Source organism: Corvus hawaiiensis, chromosome 9 (genome assembly GCF_020740725.1).
Source record: "Corvus hawaiiensis isolate bCorHaw1 chromosome 9, bCorHaw1.pri.cur, whole genome shotgun sequence".
Lineage (NCBI taxonomy): Eukaryota > Metazoa > Chordata > Aves > Passeriformes > Corvidae > Corvus > Corvus hawaiiensis.
Genome location: NC_063221.1, coordinates 7,489,300 through 7,512,125, shown reverse-complemented (window position 1 = coordinate 7,512,125; position 22,826 = coordinate 7,489,300). Strand labels below are relative to the sequence as shown.

The 22,826-nt window shown below is 40.1% G+C and overlaps 2 protein-coding genes across 5 annotated transcripts; one reads left to right on the top strand and one right to left on the bottom strand.

The window, feature by feature from the left end:
* Positions 1 to 70: 70 nt before the first annotated feature.
* On the bottom strand, positions 71 to 17,362 carry C9H1orf112 (chromosome 9 C1orf112 homolog). Its single transcript, XM_048312354.1, has 24 exons — positions 17,181 to 17,362; positions 16,519 to 16,558; positions 15,730 to 15,818; positions 14,433 to 14,537; positions 13,754 to 13,894; positions 12,605 to 12,767; positions 12,176 to 12,260; positions 11,492 to 11,630; positions 10,959 to 11,039; positions 10,560 to 10,624; positions 9,009 to 9,157; positions 8,326 to 8,434; positions 7,675 to 7,861; positions 7,249 to 7,331; positions 6,821 to 6,872; positions 6,414 to 6,503; positions 5,529 to 5,714; positions 4,724 to 4,846; positions 3,722 to 3,817; positions 3,173 to 3,286; positions 2,643 to 2,747; positions 1,808 to 1,888; positions 984 to 1,097; positions 71 to 677 (listed from the first exon to the last, which is right to left on the bottom strand). The coding sequence occupies exons 1-24, from the start codon at positions 17,277 to 17,279 to the stop codon at positions 492 to 494; spliced, it is 2,682 nt and encodes an 893-aa protein (XP_048168311.1). The 5' UTR covers positions 17,280 to 17,362; the 3' UTR covers positions 71 to 491.
* METTL18 (methyltransferase like 18) lies at positions 17,333 to 21,876 on the top strand. Of its 4 annotated transcripts, none has more exons than XM_048312360.1 (2): positions 17,333 to 17,414; positions 17,926 to 21,876. In XM_048312360.1, the coding sequence occupies exon 2, from the start codon at positions 18,050 to 18,052 to the stop codon at positions 19,100 to 19,102; it is 1,053 nt and encodes a 350-aa protein (XP_048168317.1). In that variant the 5' UTR covers positions 17,333 to 17,414; positions 17,926 to 18,049; the 3' UTR covers positions 19,103 to 21,876. The 4 variants fall into 4 exon arrangements, with proteins under 4 accessions (XP_048168317.1, XP_048168318.1, XP_048168319.1 ...); XM_048312361.1 differs by having other exon boundaries at positions 17,339 to 17,414; positions 17,929 to 21,876; XM_048312362.1 differs by lacking the exon at positions 17,333 to 17,414 and adding an exon at positions 17,440 to 17,611.
* Positions 21,877 to 22,826: the final 950 nt, after the last annotated feature.

Below are 22,826 nucleotides of genomic sequence, written 5' to 3'. Positions count from 1 at the left end.
TTTTTAAAGGATCACCCTAGAGTGGAGTGGAACCAGCAGCAGAGGTATGGTCAGAGAACAGTAGAGAGCCTTAAATTGTTATTCTTGAGTGTATTTTAAAATAAAGATAAAAACACCTACTGCCTGGTCACCTGTATGTGACAGGAACAAGGTAACTGCTACTTTTACAACAGATTCAAACCTCTCAGTATTCAGAATACACATTTCATGACATTGTATCTCCACACAGTAGAAGAACAAGCAATATACAAACCCACAGCACGATGTCCAGTAGTGTCCACTCAAATCCATCAGTCCTTCCAGCCACTGGCTATGGAGGACAGGCCGGCACTGCACCCCTCAATCCATTCTGGCACATGAACCAAGACCCAGCAGTACTGCAGAGCATTGCCCCGTATCACAGATGTTTCTTCTGCAGCACTCCTGGCACAAAGGCACCTCTTCCACCAGGGAGCTGAGCTGGTTTGTTGTCCCCAAGCCCTGTAGAGCACCTACCACAAGCTGTCCCTGAGGGTGGCTATGGCTGTGTGCAGAGCCTCCAGCTTCACTGCAAGCCAGGCTGGGGGGGACCCTTTCTGGAGCAGCAGCTTCACAGCCTCCACTGCCCCCTCCATCGTGCCTACTGCTGCCTTGTACTGCTCCTCAGAGGGGGGGTGACAGGCTTTTTTGGCCACAGGCTGCAGATTTAAGTAAACATGGAACATCATTTTAATACTGTACTTAAGGTATCAGTCTTTATCCAAATATAAGAAACCCTTAGGTGAAACAGAGCTGCAAGACTCCCTTGTCCTTGTGAGAGTTCTTGCTGCCTGGCAGGCACTACAGACCATTAGGATATCTTACTAAGGGCTGGGAGTGCACGTGTGACCATTTTTCTCAGACCATGGAGGGCAGCCTTTTACCCATCTTAGCCTTTTCAGAGACTCCCCAGAACTGACAGAAATTAACAGGAGGACCCAGATAGCTTAAAGAAGCACACATACCTCTCCTGTTGACTCCAATTCTCCATCCACTTTTAAAGCCTGTGCATGCCAGGTAATCCTTTCTTGCTTCAGGCGTTCTGTTCGTGCTTCTCTCGTCTCTTCCACCTGCCTTGTCTAGGGAGAAAGCCCCAAGAGAGGTAACTAAACCCAGGCAGCATTACCAACCTTCATAGGCTCAATTTATATGCCAGAACAAAAGGGAGGGAGGGAGAGATTTTAATGTGCAGTTCAAAGAATATTATGTCTCACACACTTCTGATCAGAAGATTGAAGTTATCTACAACTTTGGGTTAGCATCACTGGCAGCTATCAGTTCTGTAAATGACCTCCTTGCCAAAAGCTGCTCAGCCAGAGAGCCCTGCCTCTCTTTCCCAGTGTCTGTCCTGCAGCAAAAGCCACCTGCTCTTAAGAGGATTTCTGCTGTTTTGCAAAAGGTAATAAGATGTTTCACACATGATAATTTAGATTTCAGAAACTGATCCAAGAGAAATGGGGAAGGAAATCAAACCAAATCAACAAATCCTGTCTTTTTAATATGTAACTTCTTTCAAAAATAAGAGTGTAATTTAATAAGTATTTTTTGTTTAAGGAGGATAAATGCTTTGTTTTTAAAGTTGGAAGTACTGGAGAAGCAGTGTGCATAGGAATGGCAGTTGTTAATTCTGCTGATTAAAAAAAGTAGAAAAGTTCAACCAGATAGTTTATTTTAAAGTTATTTAATGGTCATGCAGATAATGCAAGTGTAGACCCATGCTGTGTATCGCTTATAGCAGATGTACAGCATCAACTAAGAAAGCAGTAAAATGGTTAAACAATATATGTACCTTAGCCAGAAAATTAACAACTTTGTTCTTAGCTTCTTCAGAATTAAGGCACCAAGGAACAACATCTTCATGTCTTGTTTCCTGTCAAAAATGTTATTGATTGTTTAGTACATTCATGCTAACAAGGGAACAAAATAGATGTTTCTGTGACAGTCTTGCAACCAATCTAAGCAACCAGTGCCTAATCTTTCTTCACTTCCAGCTCCTGAAATCAATTCCAACTGCACTAGCCCTCAGTACTTTTAATGTGCAGTAGCATCTGTAACTAAGATCCGGATTGTGCAGTGAGGAGCAGCAAACATTTAAGACAGGAGAATTTCTGTACAATAGAAGTTAACAGAGTCAAGTGCCTGTGATGCCATGATGATTTTTTGCCTTTTCTTTTATACCCCTTTTATAACTTTTTATAACTTCTGTATTCTTTGTGCTTTTTGCCTACATTCTTGGAGTTGTTTGTTCAGGTAGGAGACTAAACATTTTAGAAGCTTCGTAGTTAGGGATCAGTGTGCCCCAGACCCCAAGGTCCTCTCCAGAACACACTTTGTAAACTAAGATAGAATCATCCAGGCGAAGGTTCCTTGGGGGGGGGGGGGGGGCTCATTCGAGCCTCTCATTGGGGAATTTTTGATAGATATGCTAATTACTAAGACCTATACTGTTAGACCAGATCTTTTGTGGGTGTGCATGGAGGTGCATTCGACCTGGACGTGTGCACCTAAGGCTCCTTAAAATAAATACCAAGGTAAAATCTCTTTTTCCCTTCTAACCGTGTTCGACTCTTGATTTTCAAACCAGGAAAAGGCATTACCTGCACCCAGAGTTGTGCTCTTCTCACCTCTGCAAAATGTGTGAACGCCTCCAGTGCGTGCTGGTGAATCAGCCAGGTCTGGTCAGCCAGCAGAGAGGCAAACAGACAGGACAGCTGGGGCACAACCTGCCTCTGCAACAAGAACAAACATCCATCAGTTCCCAAGAGTTAGTTGTGCATATCTCACCATCATGATTTATTATTAAAGAATCACTGTAAGACTGAGGGACAGGTTTGGGAAATGCATGAGTGCTACTGCCCTGTCTAGCTAAAGAACCACTGTGAGGGAGGTGATGTGTTCCATTCTCACTTCTTGTTGCTTCTCACCAGTGAGAAAGGACTGGCATTTGAACCTCCAAGCATCTTGCATGCACTCAGCACCTCTTGATGAAAAATAAATCTGCTGCAGACTATTAATCCAAGACAATTATCCTGGCACTCCTGTAAGTATGTAACGAACTTGATCCTTTAACTGTAGTTTTTAATATATTTAAATAATAGGCATATCTTTTTATCAAAAGACAAGATAATTTCACTAAGGCCACAATTACATTTACCTGTGCTTCTTGTGGTATAAACACCTTTCCCATGGAAGACAGAAAATCCACCATTGCTAGACGGACATGATCCGGAGGATGCAGCTGGAGCAAGAATGACTGCAGTGCAAACACCTGCGGGAGACAAAACCCCAGCAAAGCTCCATCAGACAGACTGCAGGTGAAAACTGTTAAGGCTCATCTCTAAATCCAAACACAGGGAGTTTAGAAACCTGAAGGAGGTATGCTGCACCTCCAATAAAACTGGCCAGGATAAAGCTGCAGGGTGCATTTTAGAAAGAAATGACCATGCTCTCTATAGCACATCTATATATCTCAATTATCTTACAAAGGAAAGGGATTCTCAAAAGCAGTGTTAACCAAAATGCCATGTGCTTGGTTTAAAGGCCAGGGAAATAATCAAGGAAGATTATTTTCTTGTTAAGAGAAAGCCAGACCATGAAATAACTCATCTGAGGTTTCAACAAATCACAAAGAACTTGGTTTTCATGTAGTGAATTATTCATAAGGTAGTGTTGGGGATTTATGATTTTTTTTTTTTTTTTTTACCTGGGTAATCAGTTGAGCATCTAATGCTTGGATGAAAAATTCCGAAAGGTGAAGTAATAAACACAGTGTCTTCTGGAGACATGGCTCATCTGAGACCTTGAAGAGAACACAAGATATCAGTAACATTGCATTTTAGCTCATGAAATAACAACTTAGGAAATGTCAAGTTATAGTAGTGTTCCAAACTTCTTAGCCTGACTTCACACATGTATTGTAAGCACTGCATTGTAAGCAGCAGAATATTAAAATAATCGTATTGATATTTCCAGGTAGTCATATTGTATAAGACCATTTTCTTTGATTTTTATGGAGAATATTTCTTAACCCTCATCTCCTTCCACCACTCACTAAAATGAGCACCTAAAGGCTATCTGAACTATTTCTTTTCACTTTCAGTTGCCAAATGTCCTAACAGAATGGCTGACGTTGGAAAAGACCTCTGAGGGGGCACATTGTTGGCTCTTCACTCCCACTCTCAAACTTTCTTTTTTAATCTGGAGCATGAAAATCCTGACAATCCTTTCTTCTTTCCTTTATGCAGCTGCAGCCATGAACAGGTACGTGGTCACAAACACATTGCCTGACCCCCTTGGGAGGAGGGTGATTAGCCCTGTGCCTCCCCATGTGCTGGGCTGTGTTCTAATCAAATCACCCTGAGTTTTGTTCACATTCTAATGAATATTAAAATACACTAAGTTTGTAACTGCTATGAATCAAAATCATGTATTGCAGGCTTCTCCTTGAGCAAGTCTGAATCTGACACTAACAGATGGAGTAACAAGGAACGAAATATGTAATACTCAGGAAATTCAAACTCAAGCTTCCCAGAGCTCATGCCTGCCCAACAGATAAACCAGATGAGAGCAGATGGACAGCACTTGTACACTGTACTTTACTGAAGCAGTCCAATCCAAATAAAACAAATGAGTAACAACAACTTGAGGAAACAGCACCTGCCTCTCCAAGACATGTTTTTACCAGTGGAGCAGCAAATTCTCTTACCTGCTTAGCCTGGAAAAAAGACCAGAACTGACTGAGCACTCCCAAGACAGATGCCTTAAGTTCTGCCTCCAGAGTGTCATCAGCAGAACTGCAGGCAGCCAGCAGGACAGAAAGGGCAGTGTTCTAGGAGAAAAAAATGTGTAAGACCAACCAAAACAAACTACACATAAACCAACCCAAAACCCCAGGCTCATACGAAACATCTAAAATGATACAAGGTGGCAAGAAGCCCAAAGTGCTGTGTCAACTGTACAGAACAGTTAATCCAGCAGGACACCAGCCAATAAAGCTTCCAGAGCAGGGAAACCATCCATTACTCCTGTGAGTTTCACACACGCTGCAGGTCATTTGCTGCACTGGCTGGAGAAGTCTGGCAGCAGACACTTCATGTGGAAGCCTCTGATTTCTCACATTCCCTCACCAAGGAGACCAGTGAGCATCTTTCAGATATGATGCTGCATAAAACCAGTCAGGACTTTAAAACTGAAGAGTAATTGTATGCTAAGGTATAGTATAAATCAGAAATGCTGAAGAAAAATACATCTGCTCACCCAGAGAGCAAAGAACAACTAGAGTAACTAATGAATCACAAGACTTCCACTGTCACAGTAGAGGTCCTAAGGTGCTGCATACTACAAGAAAACAACATGAGAGTTCTTGCTCATGCATATGCCAGCCAGGTGGAGAAAAAAGCTGCGCAACAGACTGAAAAGTAAAATTGAGGTGACAGCAACAGAATCCTTGTAGTTTTCAAACTAGAATGTAGAGTTCAAACATTTTTCCAAAGACAAGCAGATCTCCTTACCACAGGTGGGAGCTCTCCCAAGGCACGGCTGCCGTTCAGCCACCACCAGCACCGTGCGAGCCCTGCCATGCACAGCTGAGATGCCACTTGTATCCTAAGGTCAGGATTCAGGGCTCTGAGAGACACGTGCTGCCACACAGCCAAGTTCTCCACCTCTTCAGGAAGAAACTTATGAGCAAATTCTACCTGGAAACAAAAGATAATAGAAACTAAACAGACCACAAAACAATTTGATAGTCTGAAAAATGAGAAACCAAAATGCACTGCTGGTTAGCTTCAGATACATTATGTGAAAAAAGTTGAGTAAAATATTTCATTTTTTAAATAAAATCCAACCTTTTATATAAAAAACATTTAAAAACTGCCACCTCCCTTGTCACATATAGGACATCAGAATGATTAGGCAACTGATTCTTTCAGCTGCTTGAAGCAATGGCACCAGTGAGTAGAACAAAGGGCTCTCCAGAGTACACAGAGAGGCACTGACAGGACAGGACACTACTCCTGATACCTGATGTCATGGGAATGCTCACAAACACCAGTCACAGATGCAATGACAGGACACAGTTTCAGCAAATCTGGGGAGTTATGCTGTTTTCATATTTTGTCAAAAAAAGGACTTCACTGATGCCCAATAACACTCTTAGAAAGGTCAATGTGCTTTTCTTATTTTAAAGAGCACTTCTGCAAAAAGTAGGATCCACAATAAGTAATAACTTAGTGACTTAATGACTTTGACTAAGTAATAACAAGTACAATAACAAGTGCAGCAAGTGAGCACTCAATGTCTTGTCACTTCTCCAGAACTGAAAGGGGATATTTTAACACAGGTCACTGATTCAAATCTCTTCTACTGACAACAGCAGATGCTGGTGCTGTACTTGCCTGATGCTCTGGAGCCATCAAGAACAGCATTCGCTTCAGCAGCACACCCAGGGCAGAGACCTGGGAGCAGTCACTGGGCCAAGCCTTTACCTGCATTAGGGTAAAAAAGTAATGCACCTCATTACACTAAGGGAAAAAGCACCACTTAGCAAATAAATTCTATACAGGATGTTCTCAGAATTGCTATGTGCAGTCACAGCAGTAACACTGTCAATAAAACAAGCAGGGCATATTGTTTTATATTTTCACTGTACTGCTTCTGCTAATTACTAATCCAATCTGAAGAACTGAAACAATCTCCATTTGGATTTATAAAAAGAATTCCTGTCTTTGATCATTTAGAATCTTTGCTGGTAGCACTCAGATTTAAACTGATGCCAAACTGCAAACATCACTGTGGTTCTTACCAAGTGGGCGATCACATTAACGTGGTGAGCACACAGCTCAGCTGTTCCATACCTGAAACATGAGCGAGAGCAGTTTGTGAATCTGTACTTCCAATTCTTTTACAGACTAAATATTATAAATCTTGTCTGAGAAATTGCCATTTCCTCTAACATATTTAAACTTGATTTGCAGACACAATCTACGTGAGACAACCATTTCAAAAACCAATTACTAAATAACAGAGAAGCTATGTTCATCTTGCTTGCAAGAATGTAAAAATGGCTAAGCCATTTCTACTCCTAATTTTCAAAGTATGCTCTGTATCTGAAAATAATCCAATTCTGGGACAATTCTGTCTTACAAAAATCTCTCTCAAGGAATTAAGTACAACAACAAAATGAACTGGATGTGTGGAAAACCTGCTTGACTTGTAATAGGAGCATCTTACCGGGCAAGGAAGCACCACGAGTCCATTGCTAGCAGAGATGTGATCATACTGGAACCCAGCACAGCATCCAGCAGGGCACACTCCTGAGGAGAAATGGGAAAATTAACACAATTTGAATACTGCATAAAAGAAAGCACTGAACTTTTATAACGACTTGACCTTCCCTCCTGCGAAAGAGCACAAAAATTGCCAAAACCACTAGGTCCTCAAGAACTTGTAGGAAGCTTTATTTTCCCCTTTCCCACAAGTAACATTTGCTGTATAACTGAACTCCAGTCATGTAACTGTGTCACAGCTGATTTCTACAGAACCACTTCTTACCCAAGCATCTCTCCAGAGTTACATCATTAGAAAGAACCCATTCTTTTTAAGGAGCACCTATGCATCACAACAGCTGAAGAACTGATAAGCAAAACCCAATCTTACCAGCTGAGGGAAGTATGATGGGAGTGTGGAAGCAATGAAGGAGCACAGGTGGACACAGACATAGTGATAGAGGGTGATGGGAACTGCTGGCTGTCCGGTACTGACCACCTCTGGCAAATGGACAGGGAGAGAAAGCTCCCCACAACATTGCTGGAAACTGAAGAAGAGAGCTGAAAACAAAGACAGGCTGCAAGGGGGAAAGAAAAAAAAACAAAAAAGAGAACAGCCTGGTTACAGATATGTAAGTCCCATATCCTGCAAGCAGCATCTATATTAAAAAATCTTTGTCTTTGGCCAGAAAAGATGGCAATAACTTCTGTGCTTTTACACCAGATTATTAGAGGGTTCAGGCATAAAAGTGTGAGATTTTAACTTAGTGAAGTATCAATGAATTACACACATATCCTTCTTCCTACCCTGCAAGTACTCGAAATACCATTCCTTTCCTGCAAAAACAAAGACATCTCTGGCTCTGTAGCCTTCACTCCTGAGGCAATGAACACCAGATCCTATTTGTCTTGGCATAAGGATATAAATCCGTAGTGACAATTTTACTGTTCAGTTGCAAAGGAAACTCAAGCAGCTGAGCCCCTTTGTTTGCCTGTATGGAACAACTGCTGTGGTGAAGTACAACCAAAACCTTTTTAGTACCTTTTTCCTGTGTTCCAGAGAGTTTGCACTTCTTCAGGCTGAGAGGACAGCTTGTCCATTATGGTAAGGAGGAGGAGACACTGGGGCAGCTGCTGCTCAGGAGGGAGACCTGTAGAAGTTTGGGTTTCAAATGTGAAGTAAGTTGGATGGATATATTTAGTGTGTGTGTAAACTGGCTTTTAAGCAAGTGTATAGGCAAACCGATGAGCTATCTCAGAATTGTGATATGTTGGTCAGGGCAGAAATCAGGGAGAAGGGCTTATTGAAACAAAAAGCTGATAATTTTTCAGTTTGAAGGCATTCTACTTTTCACAGAAAATACTTAATTTAGGAAAAAATAGCTGTCTTCCCCCAACAACAGAACAGCAGAAAAATTTCATCTTACTTCGAAAGTTTGTGGCAAATGTGGATTGAAATTATGCAAAAGAGCAGAATTGATAGGATTGGTGTTAACCAGATTAATATTGCAGTTGTTATGAGTACTTTGGAAAAGATGAATTCAGCAACAACATGAACTATCCATGATAAAATCCATCCAAGTTAGCATGCAATCAGTTCTATCACAGTACTTACAAAAGAACCAAAGACAAGCAAACAAGTACAGAATATTGCTTATGGTCCAAAAAGCCAAAATGTCAATCCTGATCCCTCGGACAGCACTGAGAGTGGTACTTTCAACCCACCTAACTTTTCACTTAACACTTGCTCCATGAAAGGACTAAAGGGAAGAAGCTGGTTGATCAGAGGGTCCAGAGCCACAAGAAAAACCCGGGATATTTCATCTTGATGAACTTCCAAGATCTCTGGAGCATAAAGACTGTGAGGAAATTTGCTGAGGGGGAATAAAAAAAAAAGAAGTTTAATTTTCTCAGTAGCATTTTCAGCAACACTACTTTTCTCCAAAAGAGCTACAAAAAGGCAAATTCATTATTTCCTTGTTCCTGTGAAATAAAAGACAGAAAAGGCTCCCCATTTGAAAATATCTGTTATAGCCCAAGAGTTACAACTCGGCATTCAGTCTTTAAAATAAGCATCATAATCCACATTTTACTAAACATTTAAAGAAAACCTTACAAGCTCACAGAAAATGTATGTAAAATACATAACATCTATTAGAAGAAACACACCAAATCACAAAGAGTTGAGCGAAAGGAAAAGCCAAGAAAAATGCCTTTATAAACAATTTGACAGTCATAAATGTGACGGCACTAATTTAACACATGACCCTAAAAGGGTATCACAATTTCTCTGAAGAGCAGAAAAAAACCTTGGGCAATAAAACAAAAAAAGAAGCAATATGAGAAAAAAGCAAGAGATCATGAAATGAAAACCTTCTACTCTTGCAGCTTATAAAGTCAACTGTAAAAACGCTACCTTCCTACTCAAAAATCCTACTCGGTTTCCCTGAGTGAATAAAAGTTTACCTCAACCTTCCACTTGAGAAAGACCTACAAGGTAAGTAAACTTAGAAGAAGAAACTCATAAAAAAATATCCATCCACCCAATCTTGCAGTGGAACATGCAGTAAACTCAGGTGCACATCTCACCACAGAACCTGGTTTGAATTCCAAAAAAAAAGGCCAAAATCAGCCTCTGATTTCATAATATAAAGAATTACCAGTACAAAGTCTGTGTTTCCTTATGCCTCCCCATCACTGCAGCAAATAGAACAAAATTTTTTGAAAGGAAAGTGATAAACCACTTGCAGACATTTATAATTTATTATAAGACCATCTGCTTCCAGAAGAACCAAAGTCCTTCTGTGAGACTTCACAAGATTATTAACACAACAATAAAGCTATGAAAAATTTTAGGATACTCTCTTTCTGATCCCCTCTTTCTCCAGGACAAATTTTTCCATACTTTGTCTTAAAGTAGAAACAATCTGTCAAAAGGCACTGCTGAGAACTGCATTTAGTCCTAGAATTTTTTTTCCTGCATATTCTACAGATAATTTGTTAATAAATGTTGCCATAAATAGTTGCAACAAAGTTAAAGGTTTGTCATTAGGGGACATGCACAGTACTGATCAGGAAGGGGGTTTAGGTAACCATGTAACACAAAACCGCATAATTTATTAAAAAATATTTTAGCTTTCTGTACATGAAAAAAGACAGCAACAACTCTGGAATGAGAACTGCATTTTTACATCTCAAAATATTTGTAATTTAAGAATACAATATGGAAATGTTATTAAGACACTATCAATAATAGATTATTTGTACTTCACATACCTGTATATCTGAAGAAAGAGCTGATGTAACTGAGAACAGGAGTCAGAGAAGCAAGCAAGAAATTCCTGCAAAAGCCATCAATTTTGAGTGATACTTTTAAAATAAAATACATGATTAATTATATTAATTACTGGACATCTCCTACCAACTACTCAGCGCCACTGCATGAAACAACCTGGTTTAGTTTATTTTCCTGGGAAGTCCAAGCAGTAACCCTGCACAGGCTTGTGAGTATTTACTGGTGGAAGAACTACGAGCAGGTGATGTATGGATGTTAGTTACACTGCCCATATGGGATAGCCGTAAATTGTTAAGATATTATGCAGTACAAAATTATTCCATTTGCAGACCAGAGGCTTAAATTTAATACTAACATAGAATTCAAGTATTAAAACATACCTTGGTGTAGTGTACAAGGGAGTTAGCAAAGAACCTGCACAATTTGACTGTCTTCTGGAACAGCCTGATGTCAGTGCCCTCCTGTCCAAAAGAAGCAGTTCTAAAACTTAATATAGAGTAATACATCAAAACAGGAAGTTAGATTGCTAACAGTGTTCAAAACCTATTTCACATTTGATTCTCTACAGACTCTGCAGCTAAGGGGGAAAAACTTTAAAAATATTCAGTATGTATGCTTCAACATTTTTAGAGCAATATTAAGAATTTGATTGACCTTGGGATATTGTCAGTTTAGGAAATAAAAAAAATTCTTACATAATTCTTACATAAGTGAAAACTTAAGTGTCTCAGTAAAACATTCTCAATCTACACAAAGTTATGGGCCTCACATTCATGTGGTTTCACAGGTGTTTTGCCTACCACATGAAATAAAACCCCAAAAAACCCAAACCAAATTACTCCAAGTGATAATACAGCACAAAGAATTTATCCTCCTCAAGTTCACTGGCAGCTTTGGAAGCTTTTTAATTCACCTGTATCTCTGACACCTTCATTTGCTCAGCCAGCTGCAAACAGGAGTCAAAAGAAAGAAGAGTGTCCTTGCACAGGCCACCAAGGATGTCACTGTGTTTCAGGTGGCACTGCAGCAGGGAGTGATGCTTCAGGCTTTGCCTGAAAGACAGGAATATAATCAGGTATTTAATTGTCAGAAGTGATCGTGCAATGAGTTCCTACAAATCCAAGCAACTAATTCTTCTATTTAGGCTTTTATTCAGCAGTGATTGGTGCAATATCCATGTACACTGAAAGCAGAAACTCAGAGAGAACAACTCTCCCCATGGCCATGGCTGAAACACAGGGGAGAGGCAGGATGGAAGTGCAAGACAGACAACTCAACCCAAAAACGTCTACAAAATTGCAGGTCAGACCTCTTAATATTATTTATTCAGACAATGGTGTTTTAAATTTTCTTCTGCATTGCAATACAGAAAGTCAAGTTTCTATTACTTTTCATACCAATTCCTACCTACTTTCACTGAAAGTGCTTTAATATTACCTCCTAGCTAAATTTCTCAATTGTTTCTAAATTTACTTACTAAATAGCTACATTGAATTCTCTAATTTTAATTTTATTAGAAACTCTGAACACAAAGCAATTGAGATGTTCATTATTTAAAATGATAGCACACTAAAATCCGAAGAGTTCCATGACATACTTGATTATGAACTTCCATGTATTGGCATGAAGAGCGTGGTCCATATTGGAAATTACAGAGCAGATCTCTAGCACAGTGTGGATTACTAAGGAAATAATAACAGCAGCAACAGAGTTAAATCAGTTTATGAGTTCACAGCAATCCCAAGAGAATACTAAGAGAATAGCAGCACATTGACATGAATTGGGAAAATGGCTCAGCATTTAGGTGTTGCCCCTTTCCTACAAACCTACACAACATGCCCCATGCCACAGAGGAAGCTTCAGGAGAAAAATGGAAATATTTCAAGCTTCAAAATGCTCCTTTCTGAAAGGCTGGTCAGGACAGCAGGAACTGAGCACACTCAGAAACTTGTTTTAAAATTTCAAACATACTCTCCATAGAAAAAAATACTGAGCAAGACTAAGAAAGTATTAAATCCAAATATACCTGACACCATATATGTGATGTCATCTTCAGTGGAAGCAGACCCTATGGAAATCAGATCAACCAGTTCCATCAGCTGTTTCTGAAGGGAGTAAGTTTCCTTAAACATGGCTTGTAGGAGGTCAGAAATTAAATGCAGGTGCCCACAGTACACTGATTCACTGTCCTGAAATGGGGAGGGAGAGGTTTATGAAAGAGTTCAGGACTCACAGCCTGATTTTTCACATGCTGAAAACACCAAGAGCTTCACCGTACATTTCTCTGGAAAAAAAACAAGGCACAGATATACCTACTTTAACTCAATTTAACTCAATAACACAGCCCCTGACCACTCAATATAAACTGCATTCACCTGCAGCTCGTGGACAACTAATGAGGTCTGACTGGCTCTTGTGAGTTTTAGGGGGCTCTGGATTAGACCTCTATGTATGAACCTAAGATCATATTTCTGAACCAAACAGGACAATGTTAGCAATAAAGGAAGTAGCATTCCAAATACTTCCCAATACTTTCATATTAGAATTGCTAGATAAAGGTATGGCACCTGAGTTTGAGTCCTGACTTGGAAAACTGATGTAAATATTCCCATAAGAAAGACAAAAGTGAAAATGAAAGACATCCAAAAGTTAGTGTGTTCTTACAATAATCTTATTTTATTTTCAATGCTTAGAGGGGATTACTGTTGCGTCTGAAAATCCAGATCAGTCCATATCTGAAACTGATACACGCTACTCAGAGTAACCAACCTAAATCTGCTAATCTCAACTTTCAATATGTTCTGGAACTTCAGAAAAATAAGGTAGGTCACACCATGTTTGTAGCCATTTGTAGCTCTGAAAATACTGCAGCCATCAAGGCTGCACAGATCTCTCAGAGCACTCTGCTCATGAGCAGAATGTTCAGATAACACTGATGCAAAATATGGAAATAGCCCAGTCTGAGCCTCTCACCAGCAGGTCAGATTTGCTGGGCAGACAACTGAAAAATCATCTTTGTACTTGTGCACTAAGTGCATTCTGCAAACGATTTAACAACTAAAATTTAAAGAATAATAATTCGACAACAATATAATTTCAGAATAGCATCTTCTTATAAAGTGTTTCCTAAAAGCCAAGGAGCGTAAGGATTTTTGTGCTTCCAGCAGAACCTTACCTTGCAGTGTGTGAAGGTGCTCTTTATCACATAGAGGACGGAGGAAGGGAGGGAGCGGATGCTCTGCAGGGACACGCACTCCTGCAGCGAGCACACGTAGCGCACACAGCCCGTCAGAGTCTCCAGCAGCTGCACCATGGTCTGAGAGCAAGGATGAACAACATCAGGCTATGCTGCTCACTCCTGCAATACCTCCAAAAGCATCTTTTCTTAGCTGAAATGCACCGAGATTTTTTTGGCATTTAAAGTTCACTGCTATTTGCATAAATAAGTAACTTGTTAAAGATAATAAAGGTCCAGAGCTTTTCTCCGATACCATATCCTCTGTGAAAACTTCTTACTTCTTTGACTATTGTTCTCCACTTACAAAAATTTTAAAACTTAGAATGAAGTGACTGTATAAACAGGCGCCAGATTCACTCTTTAAATATGGCGATTCACATTCCATCTGCAATAGGAACTTAAGCAGAATTTGAGATGATTTTTTAAATTATTATTAGCATCACATGCTAGATGTAATCAAATCATTCACAAAATGTTAAGTGAACTACAAAGGAAGATTAAATTACATTTTAAACACCAGTAGCTGGCAAAAACATTCTAAAAACACTTTAATAGTTTAGATAAAAGCAAAGAGTGATGTAAACATTATTTTGACAGCTTATGTGATGGGACTTGCCTGTAACAGATTCCGTACAGTACTGCGTAACTCTGTGCTCTGGCCGGTCAATCCTTTGGCCTCGCTGGATAATTCACACATCAAGTTATCAAAGAACTGTAGAGTCTGTCAGAACACAACAAAACTGAAACATTGTATTTACAAAGGTACCCATGCAAATAGTAACACCATGGCATGGAGGCACAGACAGAACTTACAGGAGAAAACACTTTCCAGCATTTCAGTCACAAAGCATGATATAACAAGAAGCTAAAATCTTCTACATATATATATTATAGACAGAAGATATTATAGCTTTTATTTCTTCTGAAATCTGTTAGTAAAACAAAATTCTTAGCTAATTTGCTTGAAAAATATATACCTCATGCTACCAAAGATTTTTTACTTAGTTAAAACTGTATCATTTAAAAAAATATTTTCATTTTGTCTCAGAAAAATTATTTATTTGTTGAGAATGATTATTTACATTTTGAATACATTAAAAAAATAAGTCCATGACGTCCAAACAACATCTATTTCTACTTTAATTGAGGTTTTTTGGATATCTGATGAGTGTTACTGTTGAGACTGCAAAGACAGTGAGGTGCTTCTGGGCACATGCAGGATAAACATGTGGTAAAGTGATTCTTTTTCAGGATATGCCTATTGGGAGATAATTTTCTTGTAATCTCCAAAATTTGTTACTTGAGATAAAGTAAGAGAAATCCAGTGGCCCTTTTTACTGGCTTCTTAAAATGGACAAGCTGAGGCCCAAAACTTAAATCAGTAACTTGGCACCACTTTACTTCACTTAAAACACAAGTACTGATTTGAATACAACTATAGCACAAAAGTCTCCATCATTTAATCAGAAAAGAAAACATGTGTGAGGTCAGTACAGTCTAAAACTTTATTCACTATATTATTTCACAAATTTCACAACATTTATTCATGGTATAGGAATGTTGAGTTCTTCAGTTTACTTGTCCTGAAAAGCTACCTCTCATAAAAATTCTCCACCTTGGTCATTTTACAAAAAGCCCAATCTTCTCAAAAATAAATAAAACCCAAGTCTATTGCTGAATATAGAAAGCAGAATTGTATATTTGATTCTCTCCCTACTGTAAAGGATGAGAACAATCACAGAAACAATTCAACACAACACTGTGAAAACTCTTAAAGGGTAAAATTTCAGTTTCAATTTTTGTATCTCACAGAATAATTACATTGTGCAACTTCAAAAAAAGAATCACTGCATTCAAGCAGGTTCTAGCACTGGACTGACTGACAATTCCACAGTTAACTGGAGCTGTCCTACCTTAGGTAATACTTTAGAGAAGAAAGTTCCTTCCAAATCTTCAAGGCTGATATGTGGCAAAAACATTTCAGTCAGGATCCTCAAAACACCTGCAAAGAAAAACATTTACAATTTGTGATTATCAGAAATATACAGCAACCTTGGAAACAAAGAACTGCAGAAAGCAAAAACAGATCAGGTACTTGATTTTGAGAGAGGCAACAGTTGCCTTATCTGAAATGCATGACAACACACATGCATTATCTGAAAAATCAAGTAACTGTAACAGCTCCAACATGCACAAACCCATTAAAAATAGCAGCACGCCTGACTAAACTTAGCTGAAGGCTGAGCACAACTGCCAGCCTAAAGATCTAGTATTTGCCATATTCCAAACTGCAAATAGTTGCACATTTTATAATGTAAATAATATGCAATGTAACAGTGAGTTTTAGCAACACTTCTAAACAGTTACATATGAGCCTCATTTTCTTTTAACTATCAGCTTTGTCACCTGGAAGATAACAGCCCAAAAGACAATCAAACACAAGATAAAAAGCACCCTTCTTTCATGTGTTTAAAGATCAGAAGTAGCAGAAAGGAAAAAACAGCCTTACACGCAGAGCTTCGATAGGGACTTTTATAAAGCTTATTCAACATGCAGTTCGTGGAATTTGCAAGGTCCAGCAGGATTGCTGAAGACTCTGAAAATCCCTAGTTGTATCAGAAGTATTTTAAGCACTGCAGTGATTATAATGCAGTTGCAATACAGGGCTTCACAGGAAGAGGCACTTCTTAGCCATTACTTACGAATATGCTCAGTCCAGTCTTCAGACTCTTGATACATTGAGTAAAAACGTTAAAGAAAATCAAACTTGTTCTGCTATAAAGGTTATCTTTAAAGGACCTGCAGAAGCCACAGTGGCTTCTTTCACTCTGTCTCATATATGTATGAAATTGGCAGGGATGCTCCATAACCAAAGCAGCCTGATAGGCCAGAGTACCCACAGGACGAGAAAAGCATTTCTGCAATGTATTAGAGAGTAAATCTTGAGGGTTGGTTTTGGTTTGTTTTTTTTGTTGTTGGGTTTTTTTTTTTGTTTTTTTTGGTTTTTTGTTTTTTTTTTTGGTGGTGTGTGGGTTTTTTAGGGGGTTGGGGTTTTTGGGGGGCCGGGGGGAAGGGTAGACGAGGGTTGCGTTGGGGAATTATCTACAGTGCTAAATGAACCACACACGATTTTCTAGATTCTATGACTCTTTTATTTCAGGGAAGGGCTGTACTCGTGTCCAGCAAAATTCCCTGTACCCGGCATTTCTATCCTGTGTCGGCCCCTCACAAAGGTTCCATCACTTTCCCTCACACAGATTTGACTGAACCGTGGAGCACTGAAGGATGCACACAACCCCCACACACCCCCCCACCACTCCCGTGCCTTCCCGCAGCCCCCCAAGAGCCCTGCTGGGAAGGATATAAGGAGCCGGGGCAGGACAGCGGGCAGCTCCCGGCGGCAGAGCTCCCAGTCCCAGCCGCCGAGCTCCCGCAGGAGCAGCTCGGGATCTGTCTGGGACATGGCGGCGGCCGCGCTCCCCTCAGGCCGGGGCAGCGGCGGGAAAGGCGCCCTGCGCTCCCACAAGGCTCCGCGGCCGAGGAAGCGGAAGCGGCTCCACGTGGGAGAAGGGGAGGACGGCTCCGCCGGCAGCCGCGGGTGGGTACGGGCACGGGGCAGGGAAAACGGGGTGGGAAACGCGCCCGGAGCGCCTCGCCCGGCCTGCGTAGGAGCGGAGAAGGGGCAGCGGGGCCACCCCGCGCATTGGGTTTGCGCCCATTGAAAGGCTGAGTCTGAAATGCGAGTTTTAGCGGAGTTAGCAGCTGTCCTAATTCCCTTGCCTTCCCATACCTATGGTATGTGAGAGGGGGGCGGGCACCGGTAACGCTGTGTTTTCATAAATTTAAATGGTTAGAGAGCGGGTTTTTAAAATCCCAGAATCGTTAGGGTTGGAAGGGAGCGCTGGAGATCATCCGGTCCAACCCCCCTTGCCAAGGCAGGGTCACCCAGAGCTGGTGACACAAGGACGTGTTCAGGTGCGTTTGGAATGTTTCTAGAGAGGGAGATTCCACGACTTCCTGGGGAAGCCTGGTAATGAAAATCAGGATGCTATAATTAGACGGTTTGTGCTGATATTAATGATACATAAAACTATTTACTCTATTTCCAGCAGTAATTCACCTGGCTCTTTGCAAGACATCTGATACTGCACCAGGAAAATACTCTTTCTTGTAACGATACCATAAAATCTGGCTGTAATAAATTAAGCTTTTTTAAAAGTGTTATTCCTGAAAATGGATTTTCGATTTAATTTTGCTGTTGATGAACATGAGAACAGTGAGGCAGATGCTCACTTCTTGGTGCTGTGCTCTCCACAACACAAGCAGGAATCCACAGAAAAGAGCAGGAAAACGGCTGATCCTGCAGCAGACTCCAGCCCTAAGCTGGGTACTGATAAGCACCAGAATGAGACAACTTCAAAGAAAAAGCTCTGTGTGAAAGCTGCCAAGGAGCATAGTATTCCCGAAGATCTCAACAAAGTATTGGAAAATAAAGTCATGGAAACAGTATTGGACCTGTCTTACGTAAAGTTGTCTGTATTGGAAATTATGTGTTCGGGTGACACCGACAGAGAAGGCATCGTGTCCAAAAGTGTTTCTTCTCACTCTGATCTCATCCCAGGAGTCTATGAAGGAGGACTGAAAATCTGGGAATGTACCTTTGATCTCATGGAGTACTTTTCTGAGGCTGAAATAGAATTTACCAACAAGACTGTATTGGATCTTGGCTGTGGGGCTGGATTGCTGGGAATTGTTGCTTTAAGGGGTAAAGCTGACAGAGTCCATTTTCAGGACTACAACAGCACAGTGATTGATGAAATAACCTTGCCTAATGTGGTGGCCAACTGTATTAATGAAGGCAGGAGGATGGGCAGTGGGAAGGACAGAAAAGCCAGCAAGACTCCTTCAAAGAGAGCCAGAAAAGCAGAGGGCTCACCTAACGTGCTCAACAGATGCAGATTTTTTTCTGGAGAGTGGTCTCAAGTCAGCCAGCTCCTGTTAAGCAGCAACAAACCCTTTTCAAAGTATGACATCATTCTCACCTCTGAGACCATCTATAATCCTGACTACTACAGTGCTCTGCATGATACACTAGCTGAGCTCTTGGATAAAAATGGCTGTGTGTATTTGGCAAGCAAAGTGCATTATTTTGGAGTTGGTGGTGGTATCTATCTTTTTGAGAAATTCATTGAAAAGAAAAATGTGTTTAGAACCAATATGGTTAAAACAATTAATCAGGGTCTGCAGCGATGCATTATGGAAATTGCTTTTAGAGATTCCTGTTAAAATTAAACTAATCCTTCAAAAATAACTCAAAAGTGTTTTAATCCTCATATCTCTTTGCTTTTTCCTCTTGTTATTCTGGTTTGACAAGTTAAGGATGTTGGTTGTTGAAATGTTTGACAAATTCTGGTGTCTGACTAGAAGTGAGGGACTTTTCTGATGTCAACTTTGCATAGAGATCTGCTTAAAGCAGCACCTTTTGATGATAACTAATTGTAATTTATTTGTGTTTAAAGGTTAAGCAAGTAGTTGTCTCCAGCCAGACTTTCACATTCTTTGTCAAGACCAGAACTGTACAGCACAGGAATGACATACATCACATGGGGATGACACAGCAGTGACCATGATGTATTGTAACTGAATTAGATACAGTTAGCATCCAAAATTAGTGCAAGAGGCTTTTCTCAAGGGTTGGGTGGTTTAACTGCAGCCGGATTCAGGCAGGGAGCACACACCTCTGAGCTCTGCTGCTTTGCCAGCAGAGGGGGATGTGATTGTAGTTATCACTTGTGTTCTACCCTGCTGGGGATCTCAGAAGTCCATGTAATACTTCCATGTGTAACGCACACATGACTTTTTCAAGCCTTTTTAAAAGTGTAACACAATACTTACTACTGTGGTCTGTGAATTTTCACATTCAGATTCTGACAGAGGCTAAGAAAATTTTGCCAAGGAATTAGAAAAAGCCACACTGGTTTAAAAGCTAACTTCAAAGAATATTCTACCCAAAAATAGGCTCCTTATGCCAACTAACCAACAAGCCTACAAATGAAATACTGGAGGATGATAGAACTGAGCTTTAGGAGACAACTGGAAAAGGAGATAAACTGTGCTATTAAATAGGACTTTAATTAGATTGCTGTACTGTTTTAACAAGATTTTTCCAGAAATTAACTGCCCCATTTTCAAAACTTGCTGGGGGTACTACTGAACATCCACACCTCTTCAGTCTTTTCACAGCAGTTTGGCAGGACAGAAAGCACTCAGAAAAGCCTGCATACAAGGCACTTTCATCAGCTGAAGATAGTGATGTTGCTGAAGAAATTGCCTTACCAAAAACGCAAACAAACCTGAAGAACTACAAAACCTGGTCTTGAGTGCTGTCACCAGCAATTCAATGAAAGAAAGAAAATCCACTGCATGTTTTGTCTTAGCCAAAACCAGACAAGAAGCTATTACACAGCTTATGTCATCATGCACTGCTTTATCAGGTACCCCTGCAGAAATAGAAACTTGGAGACAGCGGCCACTGCAGTAAATTGGATGCAAGGATACTCAGTGCAGAGCAGAAGGAACAGCAATCTGATGGGATGGAAAGAAACTTATTACAGCAGTGATCTAAATCACTTTAATTATGGCATCAAGTTTCCATCACTGAAGATGCTGAAACCCCAAGGTTCCTATTTTAATCCTGCTGCTATTAAGACAGAGTTGTAAAGGATTTCCTGTACTTTACAGGAGAGCCTTAACTACTGTTTCAGACTATTTTAAAGGGATGCTTTGGAAACTACTGAACTTGCCCTTTCATAGGGCAGGAGAGGGAGGAAAAAAGTCAGTTTTGCCATGACCGTCACTGTGCTTTGGAATTTTTCTGCACCAACTCTGAAACTTATTGACAATAACTGCTGACTACAGCCTGAGGAACAAAAAAAGTTTTTGCTTTGGCAGATCAAGAAGGTACTGTTAACAGCTGGGGGTTTTTTTTTGTCAAAGCAGAAAAGCTGGAAACAAATGGATTACCATTTGTCATTTTTCAAACTCAGTCATAAGACAAATTATGGTTTGCACAGAATAGGTTGTTCTACACCTGCTAGGTCTAGTGCAGTTTCAGAGAACCATACCTGAAGTAATAAGAAACACTGGCCACTATGACAAAGAATATGGTTAAGAACAAGAATCTAATTTACTTTTTGATGAATAAATGAAGGTGCTTACAATATTCAACTATAATATTTCCTCTTGATAATATTCCACTATTAAACTCACTGTCTTTGGTTTAATTACTATGTCTTCACTCAGTATTTTGCTCAAACATAGCTGAATTTGTGCAAATACCAAATCAGAATATTTATGACTTCAAGGGAAGAATGGCAGAGCCACGATCTCAGTGTTTGCACACCTGCAAAACAGGTAACCCCACACAGTATAATTAGCCTCCCATTTCAGAATATGATGAGAAGATGAAGGATACTTTTTTCTCAGGTGAAATCAGCAAAATTAGCATTGGGATTTCTGTATTCTATGAGTTCTGTTCTTAGAATTCAGCAGATACATGCTGAGAGGAAAGAGAATTCAATACTTAGGCTATTGGTGTTTCAAAAACTTCAGATAATACTAATTTCCCTAATCTATGTTAAGACTTTCTCGAACTGAGAAATCCTCACCACCCTAGTGACCAGTGTCCTGCTTCTCTTCACAAACTGGAAGAGAATAAATTTTTCACTCCTTTCTAACACTTGTACATATTAGTTAATGACCAGGGAAATTAAATTGTCCCAAATGACATTGCACTAAGTAACTGAATTGGGAGGTCCCTCAGAGTATTTTTTTGATGACACATTAAAATCCTTCTATGAAGAAGTATAAGGTAGAGATAAGCTGGTAACTCAATTTTGATCAGCTCACTCCAAATCATCACTTTTTTTCTCCCCTCATGCCATCACCTCACATTTTGAATGAGTCATTACAATAAGAAATCCGGTCTAAATTATGTCTTTCCTGTAAGTATTGTGGAGACAAAGATTAAAATCACTCATTAAATACCCCAGGAAACGAAATTCAAAGGCTTGTTTGTTTTAACAGAGCTATCCCTAACTGATGACTTCCATTTGAAGACTATTTGCCAGTTTTGGGAAATGAGGCTATTTAAAATCCAGGTTTGTATACTGGCAATTACAGTTATTTTACTAAAGCTTAGGGGAAAAAAAGCCCATGATAATGGAACTGGGAAGTGCCAAATTTGCAGGTTACTGACTTGTATGCTATTCTGGGTTATTAGGCACACAAGCATTAAATCGTGTTCTGAAATCAAGCCTGCAGTCATTACCATGGTAGTTGAAGCAGTGCAGCCAGACAACCATTGCACAAGAACTCAGAAGCACAAAGAGCACATGCAAAAGCAGGCAAGGGTGCTGGAGGGGAAAATCCAGGCTGCAAGCGGGGGGAAGCAGGTGCCAACCAAGAGACCTGCTGCACCAGGTTCAGGAGATCCGTCTCCCTGGAGATTATTGGGATGGAGACCCCTGGAACTCTTCTAATGAGGACTGGACTGAAAGGTTTGAGGATGAGAAAAGAAAATTCCTCTCCACCCAACCAAAACAAAGTCACAGAAAGGTGGCTTAAGATGGATCGCAGCTGTAAGAAGACAGTAACAGCAGATAGAAACTGGCCTAAAGTCTCTCAGATTTCCTGGTTTGTACTCTAAGAGTCACTTGCACGTTGAAAAGAAAAAGCTTCTCTATACCACCAGATACTGGTGGATAAGTGCAGTAGGAACCAGTAGGAAAGGGAAAAACTAGAATTTGTATACAAATACCTCTTGAAGTCAGCAAGCCTTCAAGACAGCAAGTCAATAAATCCACAAATGAATTAAAGGAAAACTATCATGAAACCAAAGAAGTGAAAATTGTAGCAAGTAATTTCACAACAAACAAAAAGCAACATCCTGCCACAACAGGATGGTGATGTTAGTTAATTCAGACACTGCCTAGGTGTACTGAGGAGGTAC